Source organism: Delphinapterus leucas, chromosome 5, assembly GCF_059928025.1.
Source record: "Delphinapterus leucas isolate spDelLeu-1000000601 "Yukka" chromosome 5, BTC_Dleu_Yukka2, whole genome shotgun sequence".
NCBI lineage: Eukaryota > Metazoa > Chordata > Mammalia > Artiodactyla > Monodontidae > Delphinapterus > Delphinapterus leucas.
Window position 1 is genome coordinate 62,264,879 of NC_143133.1, and position 11,596 is coordinate 62,276,474.

Sequence of the window (11,596 nt, forward strand, 5' to 3'; positions counted from 1 at the left end):
GTGGCCTGGCTCTGTGTGTGTGGTTGGTGATGAGTTTATTCAAGGTAGCCATCATTGAAGTGGATGCATCAGCAATCAAAGCTCAAGTCAGACGAACAAACAAACCCCCCAAAGCGTCAGGGTTTATGCTACAATAGTACTTTAATATTTTTAAGCATACCAGATAGAACCTGGAAATGTGTACTATTTATATTTGAATGTATTTTTTCACAACACTTCCAGTTTTACCTTTTTAAATAACAGGAAAGGAAGAGAAATAAATTAGACTCCAAAACAGTGCCCTACTGTGAATGCCACAACTGAGTGGTCTTGGGAATAGTAGAGAGCTGAATGTCTCATGAATGATAGTTGCCAGGGCTGGGAATCTCCCCCTAGTGTTACCTTCAACAGGTTCTGTGATGGTTAAACTTTAGGATATTAAGGAAAACGCAGAGACAGAAAACAAATACATTATTCTAGTAAGGGAGAAGCTTATAATATTCATTGACAAATAAATATCAGGAATTATTAATAAAAGTCCCGCAAAATGTTGAGGATGCACTTTGCTTCTAAAAATAACTCTACAGAGTTGATTTTGTCTCACATGACTCATTTATTCAGGGATATTTATCAACCAGACATTCTTGCATACAGCCTCTTTTTACCCCCCTGAGCCAAGCTTGGATGGGCTCTACCAGCTTGATGTGTCTGTATCTCTTTTCATGTTGCATTTATGATCAACACGCCTGATTGGCACTCTGTTGCCATAGAGGTGGTACAAAGTCAGGTTACAGTTGGTCTGTTTTCTGGGAGTCAGAGGTGACAGTGCATATCTCTAATTATTATCCATTACATATAGATACTGCAGGTGGATCACCTCCTTTCTCTTCATGTTACTAGGTATACAGCACTGGCTAACCTAGTGTGCCCCTAGCATTGTACCCAGATGGCTGGAAAAGAGATGGGCCAAAGGCTGCTTTCTGCGGGAGCTCATAATGTCCAGATTTCTTACATTTTCCCCTGTCTACATTATAACAAGTTCTTAACCTTCTATAAAAAGAAAAGTAGACATATGTTATAAAAGCTCCTTTAACTGGCCTCCTGAACCAACTTGCCTGAATAAAACCCTTTGTAAAACATACTGATGTGAGGGCTTCCCTGGTGGCGCAGTGATTGAGAGTCCGCCTGCCAATGGTAGGGGACACGGGTTCGTGCCCCTGTCTGGGAAAATCCCACATGCCGCGGAGCGGCTAGGCCCGTGAGCCATGGCTGCTGAGCCTGTGCATCCGGAGCCTGTGCTCCGCAACGGGAGGGGCCACAACAGCGAGAGGCCCGCGTACCGCAAAAAAAAAAAAAACGTACTGATGTGAATGGCACAGCTCATTCAACAGTGGTGGCTATACACATGTCTTTTTTACTTAAGTCACAAATTTTTATCAATTGCTATCATTACTGGAAAAAAACAGTATCACAGAAGTTCTGCTAAAAGGCACCATTTTAAAATAAAATTCCCACCTTCCTTAATAGTTACTCTAGAGAATACATCTATGTTCTAGGTTTTGCTTGATGTCGGCGTTGTGGCCAGCACATTGAGATGTTCTCAGTTACGACCAGACCCACCCCTCCCCCCATGCTTCCACCAGATCCCAGATCCCAGCCCAGTAGTCATCCCCTTAAGGGAGCCTCCCCTGACTTCTCCAAGTGGGTTAGACCTCCAGGTGGGTTTGCTCTCATGGCACCATGTTATTCACCTTCACGGGCCTAAAAATAATCATAATACACTTATTTTTGGGACTCTGTGATTCATGTCTGCCATCCTCCACTGGACTGTAAGCTTCATAAGGGTTGTTGTTTTTTTTTTAACATTCTCAATTTTCTCTTACCATTGTATCCTAAGAAACTAGCAGCGTACCTGGAACATAGTAGATGCTCGATTAAGACCAACCGGATGAAGAAAAGCAGAAAGGCAGGGGAGGAAGGGAGGGCAGCCCGTTTTAAAAGCCTGCTTGCCTTAAAATTCACTTCCATTGGTTTAATTATTTTATTTATTTTTTATTTGACTTCCCTAAAACCATGCGTAAATGATATTTTTATTACTACTGATCCAATTTTAAATGTTCTTATGGGGCCTCAAATGATTTAGAATGCTTATTTACTTTTATGTAAACATATGTATTGTAAGCCCTAACATGGTTTCTCTCACAAGAAATAAAGCTACATACTAAGTCATTTTTCTGTACCTGATCTGATGGATATAATGGTATTTAACAGTGACATGGATAATGGATAAATAAAATCAGCACATAATTATATTTTGAACCCGTTTTTATATTTTTATTTCCACGTATCTGTCTGGGGTACAATGCATCTCAAACAAAATGGTGAAACCACGTTGTAAGGAGAGACTGAGAAGGAAGAAATAGACTAGATACATCACTTGGCCTCTTCCTCATTCTCTCCTGGCCCCAGTCCGTGCCTGCTCTCCACTCTTAGAACTCCTGAAGTCTGGGAGGGAAGCCAAACAGGAACTTAAGAGGCAACCATAAGCTTGGTATGCTTTCTTTCTTATGCTTATGTTCCCTAAGGTTGCGGAGGACATTAAATCATTTTATTTAGAACCCATTGTTCTGGGCTCCAGGCTGTTTAGGAAAAGACAAGTAGGAAATTAAGGAATTGAGAAATTATTCTAGAGACGACTCTGCTACACACTATAAGCAAAATAAACTACCACTAGTGACTTGAGAGTTATGTGCTCGGAGCGTGGGTGTGTTGCATCTTTGTTCTAGACAATAAACTCCTTGCTGTATTTTCTTTCAGCTATAGAGGATGAGTTTGACTTCGCTCTAGGGAAGCAAACTCCAGCATTCCTGAAGAAATGTGTTTGCTATATTAGGAAAATTGCTAACATTGAGCGTTTCGTGAAAATCCCAGAGATGGGAAAATACATGGATATAACTGGAGCAGAACCAAGGATTATTCGGGACCCAGAAGCCCAAGAGAAGCTGATAAAACTCCGGGATGAATTTATTCCTACCATTGTTGCGTCATCTAATCTGAGAGTGTACACATCTGTTACTCATTGTGACATGAAACTAGGCTATTCCCAAGAAATAGAAAACCATTACATAGAAGGACTCGGTAAACAATTTTATGAGGACATGATTGACATAATTCAGGCCACGGTACAACAGAATTTTGACACAGAAACGGATACACTCTACGACGAAATCCTTCAGCATTCATCACTATGTAAAACGTATGCCTCCTTCTACGAGTACAAATGTGAATCTCTAAACATCGTGCATAAATACATTCTTCCAAGCAAAACTGGGCACATCAACCCTCTTATTATATACGGTGGGCCATGCACTGGGAAGACCCTTCTGCTAGCTGAAGTAGCAAAGAAGGTAAAAGCCTATTCCTTTACATGTATATTTGTAAATAATTTTACTTTGGGGACAAGATCAACTGATCAAATTCACTTCCATTTTCTGTGTTTACTATCCAAATTATAATCGGTCCTTTAGGAATGGATACTTCAGTGTTTCTCTTTTGCTGGTATAACAGTTATACTGAAAGAATAAGACTCACGGGGTCCAATTCTAGAATAGCTTTGTTTTGTCTCTTACTGTTCAAACTCATGTTATGGGGCTAGTTCTCACCTAGGTAGAAACTAGGGCAGATCTCACAACTCTTCTCATAACTCTCAGCAAAGACAAGCACTGCAATCGCTTCTGGATGTTAACTCCATCTCAGTTCAGCAATTACTATGTCCAGTCAAAGATGATAATTAAAACTTCAGTCTACATCTCCCTGCCTGAGCCGAGGTCGACCATACACAAGGCACCTCCAGTGGGAAATAGGGACATGGCCATCTTCTCTTTTCTTTCAGCACACAGCACTTCTTCCCCTCTGTCTCTAACCCCAGCTGCACTTCTGACCCCTGTAGGGTTGTGGTTTAGGGGATGTAGGAAAGGTAAGGTGGCCGGAACATTCTTATATGACCAGTACTGTTCTGACCTGGGTTTGGCACTCTGGTCCTGGCAGGTGTTTAACACTTCCGTTTCTTCTGAGGTCTTTTCATGGTTTCCCAAAGGTCCTTTCCCTCCCCCATCCCCCACCTTGTCCTCACTGAGCATCTCTCACCTACAGTTCCCTAGGGTGACACAGGGAACTGCATTGCTTTTCTATCTAGCTGGTCACCTCCATAGCTCCTAGGCATCCAGCAACACACATTTCTAGTATCTTTCTTCCAAGAACCTCTCCACAACCCAGCAAACCCCCTTAGACCTGGGAAAACAGAACCAACAGAAACCCTCGTCAGCTCACGCTTGCCAGTGGCCCACATATGATACATGGGAAACACTCGGGTATTGTTTTGCCCTGAGAAACTCCAGCTCCAATACGGCAGCTCTCTTATCACTCCTCCATCAGAGCAGCTAGCCAGCCTCACTCACTCAACCTCCATATTCCTCAGATGTGATCAGATACAGATGGCCATGTCTCCCAAGCCCTAGGGGGTGTCCTGAAAGTGGTCCATTGCAGCCCCTTTCCCTAGGCTAGAAGTGAGGGGTGGGCATCTCTCAGCCCTCCCCTTTGGGAGTGGGGTGGTGAGAGATACAACCCACAGCATCCTCATCTCCCACTTTTTTCTTGGCCTCTTGGATCTCTTTTTCAGGCTGGAGGTGGGTAGTCCATCAAAGGTAGCAAAACTAATTTTCAAAACTCCCTTTCAGGTCTTGCAAGATGGGCTGGAGCTTCTATCTGAATGCGGTATCTATTGTCTAAACTGGCTGACACTAGTACCAGTTTTAACCTCCTGTTACACTTGCTATCAAAGTCTGATGGTTTATATTATCCTGGTGTTACTTCAGAATCTTTGTATTGTTCTTCCCATGGTCAGTCTCTTACGAACAGATCTTTCTTTAACTTTGTGAACATTCTCATGATTTATCACGTGCTACACAATTTCAGGTAGATCATCTTGAGGACAAGAACTGGAACAATTGTGTTGCACCTTATGGGGGGATTACGTTCCAAAGTAAGGTCACAGGAGACAATCGGGTGTATCAAGCTTATTGGGTTGGCCAAAAATTTCATTCGGGCTTTTCTGTAACACTTATGGAAAAACCTGAACGAACTTTTTGGCCAGTCCCAATACTTGAAAAGTCCTTAGGAAGGCCCATTTACAATCTCTCAATCTGCCAAGCCCAGCTGCTGGTTTTTCTTCTTGTGTTAGGATACACTTTCCTTCTCTAATTGAACACCCAATGAAATGGCAGGCTTACACTTAAGGGACATTTTGCATCAAAATAAACGTGTGCATGTGCACGTGTGTGACTGTCAGTCTTTGAACACTACTTTGTACATGCATCTTCAAACTTTAGAATTATTCCAAGGAAGCAAGATAGTAACACTACAAGGGGAGCTGAAATCAAATGAGAAAACATTGGTGTATCCATTTCACCCTCACTCTGGGGCTTTTTCCTTGCGGAGCAGGGGAGCGTAAAAGTGGTTGGAGGGACAATGCGCGTGTGATGCGACCCTGTGTGTCTAGCGTGGGAGTTACATGATGTGTGCTGATATGCCTGTATACATATGCAGTTCCTGTGGTCAGTATGGTGACAGTTAGTCAGGTTTCTGAGCTCTCGCTGTTGTGGATCTGTTGTCCAACCACCAGCTCCCCTGAGGAGGCTTGCCTATTTCTAGGTCCCCTGCCTGGACTCTGCCTGCTTCTCCTCCCTCCTGGGGAACATCTGCTCCCCCCACCCCCTGCCACCCCCACCAACAACAACCTGTGCTCTCGTGAGCTCATGTTCCTTGTAAGGATGCAGACAGGCATCCCGTGTTTATCTCCAGGTTACGTCCTGTGCAATCGACTTCTCCTTGCACGTGAGCTCATGATCAGAGGGCCATTCTTTACAGACATCACACATCCCACAACACGTGATTGGGAGGAGGGAGGACGATGCATATAATCATCATAAGCCACCCACATAGGGACAAACAAACTGTCTTCTGTTTCTGATTTGCCACCGAACGACAGCTGTAAAATGGCAACGTTACCTTCCTCCAAATTAGCTTCAAAGGTTTGGACCAAACACCGACAATGAGTTGCTTATTTTCCTTAACAGTTCATTCTGAAACTGACATCCATGAATCTTTTCTAAACTTACTCATAAGTTAACCTGAACTATCAATTGGGGAACCAAGTTTCATTAACTTATTTCTTAATGTATTAAATGAGATGTCCTTTTCTAAGAAGTATCCTCGGTGAATTCCAAGGATTACTGAAAAGTATTTTCTCCCTAAAAATATACTTTGGAGTGTTTTATACTTTGATCATATCCCTTTTTGTCTTTACCTTTCCAGACAGAAAAATATTAAACCTAGCACCCCCCTCATATACTTTATCTCTTTAACTATACAATTTAAAAAGGGAGAGTGGCAGAGAGAGAACACTAGAACGAAAATCAGATATGACTTCTACTCCATTTTCATCTCTTGGTAATCATTTAACTCCAAGCAAGCTATTTTTGGCCTTGGTTTCCTCTTCTGTTACATGATACTGTAATCCCATGTGCCCTACAGAGAGACAATACGAGGCCTGATGACTGCCTGTGTTATATAGTAAACTGTCTGTTATAAAGCACAAATTCAGCAAAACTCGTTTAACCAGCATTATATAGATTTTTATGGTAATGATAAAAAATAATCATAATGATGACCCTATAGCATCACAATAGAAGTGTCTCTGAATCATACACGATTATACTCAGTATCATTTTAGTGCTGAGTATTTTTATTGCATTCTAATTAACTGGAAATGTGGTCAGCCACATATATAGCCTTATGTGATCTCAATTAAGGAAAATATTTGACTCAGTATAATGTGTAGGTCATTACTTAATCTATTCATTAAACAAATATTCACCAAGCACCGACCATGTGCCAACAACCATGCCAAGAAATGAAAATTCAGTGATGAGAAACTAAGCATACTAGATATTCAGGTTTACAGTTTGTGAAATACTTTGTAACTTTTAGAATACAAGCTAAACTCTGCCTTGTGATTGACGAACACTGTGATCACCATTTTAATACCTTTAGTAGAGGGAGCCTGAGGGTCTCACCTACAGACTTTAGTGCATGAGCTTTCTGACAGCTCTCTGACCATCTCAGGTTTTTCCACTTCCTGGTTCTAAGGTACTTTCTGCCTGGTCAGGGTTACCAGAAGGCTGATCTCTGCAGAGGGGAAGTGTTGCTGCATGTGACCATGTGAATTTATGTCTCCATTCTAAACACCACCTTTATGTTCTAGGCTTATGGCTGGCTACATGAAGACACAGGACCAGAATCTGACCCAGTCATAGTCGTGAGGTTTCTAGGAACCACAGACATGAGTACTGATCTTAGGACTCTCCTTCTAAGTGTCTGTGAACAGTTGGCCGTGAACTACCGGTGCCTGGTTCAGAGCTACCCTAAGAAGATCCACGACCTCCGCGACTTATTTATAAACCTCTTGAATGAGTCTTCGTTGCAGAGACCCCTTGTGGTCATATTCGATGCCCTGGAGCAGCTCTCAGAGAGCCACGAGGCCAGGAAGCTCTGGTGGCTCCCGGTCCACCTTCCCCGATTCGTCCGGATTGTCCTCTCCACGCTGCCCAACAAACATGGGATCCTACAGAAACTAAGGTGCCTTATCCATGAAGAAGACAACTACATCGAGCTGATTCCCCGGGACAGGAAGATGTGCAGCCAGGTGCTCAAACACCAGCTGCTGCGGGTCAAAAGGAAGGTCACGTCGGGCCAGCAGATTTACGTGAACAACGCCTTCTCCAAGTGCACATTGCCCATGTTTGTGAACCTGACCTTTAGGGAGGTGAGAAACTGGCGATCTCACAGAGACGTCGATGAATCCTCCCTCTGTGTCACCGTGCATGAAAGCATAGAGCAGCTCTTCTGCTCCCTGGAGAGGAAGTGTGGGCAGAAACTCGTCTCCCGGGCTCTAGGTTACATCACCATGGCCAAAATGGGTTTGAGTGAAATGGAGCTGGAAGATGTGCTGGCCCTTGACAACAGTGTGATGAATGAGCTCAACGAGAGCGTCAGGCCCAGCAATCCCCTGAGGGTACCTTATCTGTACATCGCGAGGCTCAAGGAGGGGCTCAGTGGATACTTAATCGAGAGACACGTGAAGAACATCACCCTCCTGGTCTGGGCCAACAGACACCTGCAGCTCATAGCCCAGAAGCTATACCTGCAGGATAACAGTGACCTGCATGAAATGCATACCATCCTGGCAGACTATTTCCTGGGGGTCTGGTCAGGGGGCAGAAGGAAAGCTTTCTGCCTTGAAGACCCCTACCTGAATGGCTGTCTTGACTTGGAGAGCAGAAGCCTGCTTGAGGAGGAAAAGCATTTCACAGAGCAGGCTTCCTTTGACAGGCAGGCCCCGGACCAGCCCTGGGTCTTTCAGTGCAACCCACTGGAGCCTGACATCTTTTTCGTCAACCATAGGAAAATGTGTGAGCTCCTGCACCACCTGACGAGGTGTGGGAAAACCGATGACCTGCTCTATGGCATCATCATGAACTTCAGCTGGCTTTACACCATGATCAAAATTGGCCAGTTTGACAAGGTGCTCTTGGACATCGAGCTGGCTTACAACTGCTCGCAGGAGAAGGAGCTGAAGTTCCTGGCGAGCACCCTCCGCAGCATCAAAACCAAGGTCATCGCGTTCCCCGGCTCCCTCTCTGCAGAGCTTCAGCAAAGACTGCTGCCCGTCGTGAGTTCCCTGCCCAAACTTAGACACCTTCTTTTAGAATGTGACAAAGATGGGCCCAAATACTGCTCCATCGTGCCATTACACTCATCCATGGATGTGACCTATAGCCCGGAGCGTCTTCCCTTGTCATCTAGTCACCTGCACGTCACCGAGATTCTGCCCACCTGTAACCCCAGTACGGTGCTCACAGCTTTAGAAAACGGTTCCATCAGCACGTGGGATGTGGAAACGCGTCAACTACTCAGGCAGATCACGACAGCCCAGTCTGTCATCCTGGGCATGAAACTCACCAGTGACGAAAAGTATCTTGTGGTGGCAACGACAAATAACACCTTGCTGGTTTACGACAATGTAAATTCTTGCCTCCTGTCTGAAGTGGAAATCAAAGGGACCAAGCATGGAAGCGGCTCCACCTACATCAATGGATTTACACTGTCCGTCAAACACGCTCTGGCCTGGCTCGAAGCCAGCAAAGACGTCACTGTCATCGATCTGCTCTACGGATGGCCCCTTTACCAGTTCCACTGCTGGTACGAAGTGACCTGTGTCCAGTGCTCTCTGGACGGCGTGTATGCCTTCTGTGGACAGTACCTGAACACCACTACCATCTTCCATTTAGGGAGTGGAGAAAAGTTATGTACGGTGACATCTGAATTTTCAGGTGGGTTTGTGAAGTTCCTTCTTATCTTGGACACGGCTCAGGAAATGGTAATGGTAGACAGTGAGGGAAGCCTTTCTGTTTGGAACACTGAGGACATCTCCAACCCCCAGCTGACCGATGACTTTGACTGCCGACGAGAAGATAGTGAAGTGGTCAGCATTGAGCTTTCAGAGGACCAAAGTGCAGTTCTGATCTGTAAAGCCCTCAGCATCGAGCTCTTGGATACCGGTATGTGGAAGGTGGCTGAAAAGTTCAGAGCGAAGCACAACGAACGCTTTATATCGGCTGTGCTGTCCAAGAATGGAGACTGCATCATTGCGACCATGGAAAACACCTCGGCCGTGTTTTTCTGGAGGCGGGACACGGGACAGTGTATGGCAAGCTTACAGGAAATCTCAGGTACCATAGTCAAGTTGGTGAGATCCAGTCATCACAACATGCTTCTATCTTTATCCACCAGTGGTGTTCTTTCTATCTGGGACATAGATATAATCACAGCTATGTCCAACATAGATAAGACTGGAAAACCCATCCAAAGTCTGGTGTTACCCGCTAGGGGGGAAATCATTTACTCCCTCGATGGCTCTGATTGTGTTCACAAGTGGAACTTCAGCAGTGGGTTCCTTGAAGCAGTATTTAAGCATGAAGGAATAGTTGAACACTGTGTGTTGACATCCTCTGGAGACGTCATGGTGACATCGGATGACAAGAGCAGCCAATACGTCTGGCATACCAGCAGCGGTGAAAACCTCTTCCGAATTAATGGGCAGAGAATATCTCAGCTGTTGATTACACACAATGACCAGTTCGTGGTCTCTCTCTGTGAGGAAAATGCCTCCAGGGTTTGGAGACTGGCCACGGGCCACAGGGTATGCAACATCCTGACCACTCTGCAGAATGCCTTCATAACCTCTGCAAATACCTTCGTGGTGGGCATGACCAAAAGCAAGGTGCTGGCAGTCAGTCTTTGGACAGGAAGCATCACCAAGAAGGTCTGCTGCGAAGACGGCACCACCATTGTGAATTTTAAATTGATCCCCGATTGTCCGGACATCATTGTGTTTATCACGTCAGCCGAGACGGTGAATATCTGGAGTCTGACAGATGAAGTGATCTGTCGCCGTGTGCAACTTCCAAACAACTTCCTGAAAAATCTAGAGGATTTTGAAATTTCCCCCAATGGAAAGCTAGGCATTATTTCCAGGGGAGATGAAAATATCAACGTGCTGGATTTACACAGCGGTAAATTACGGGTGGTTCACGCCTCTGGGGTCATCTGGAGGCACAGGTTGTCTCGAGACGGTCGCTACCTGGTATACATTTGTTTCCGAAACGGGGAGGAAGAGGATGAAAATGGTGCGATATCCAGTTTGATTGTCATGAGACTGGCCGATGGCAAAAATATCGGTGCTTGCTCCCTTTACAAAACTCCAACTTTTCTTGCCCTCTCCCAGCGGCACCTGAACATCATTGTGGGTTTTGACGACGGCAGTATAGGGATATACACGGTGGTGGACCGCGTAGATGCTGCACTGAAAATTAAAATAGCCACTTCAAATAGCAGACAAATTTTCAATAATGCGACACAGACATCCAGGCCAAAGTGTAATAGTTACTGTTTTAAAATGTCTGTGGATTGCTTATGGAGAGAGTCCACTGAGGTCTTTGCAAGAGACAGTCCCATCACAGTGAGTGACTCCATGGAGCCCAACGAGGCGACGCCCTCCAAGAAACACAACTCTTGCTATGACCGGGTGTGCTCTGCCCTGGAATCCAGGGGCCACAGCTATGCTCCTGACAACTGACAAAATGTTTTTCCTGCTCAGCAGAAATACATAATATGTAAAAGAAAAAAAAAGTATCTTCTGTATCCCAGATGATAAACACTCATTCTTAAAGGACAGGAAAGATGCTGGAGTCCCAATGCTAATTATTGCCATGCTCATGAAATGTACAGAAACGTGAAATTGGTTGTGAGGTTGGTCTTCTTGACAAAGTGTATCCAGGAACGAAGTCTTAACAGAGAATTTCTACAAATCGTATTTACATGACTATATAAACTGGAAGTTAGAGGGTAGTTTTTAAATTAACTGGACGGGAAGAAGCAGCTTAACTCATCCCATTGTCCAGATGAGAGAGGCTAGAGCTACATAGAGACCTTTTGGACT

General features: G+C 44.7%; 1 protein-coding gene across 1 annotated transcript; it reads left to right on the plus strand.

The window, feature by feature from the left end:
- The first annotated feature begins 2,052 nt into the window (after positions 1-2,052).
- NWD2 (NACHT and WD repeat domain containing 2) lies at positions 2,053-11,233 on the plus strand. The gene is made up of 4 exons (XM_089911251.1): positions 2,053-2,056; positions 2,797-3,386; positions 4,954-5,061; positions 7,301-11,233. Exons 1-4 carry the CDS (start codon positions 2,053-2,055, stop codon positions 11,231-11,233), a joined length of 4,635 nt encoding a protein of 1,544 aa, XP_089767377.1.
- Positions 11,234-11,596: the final 363 nt, after the last annotated feature.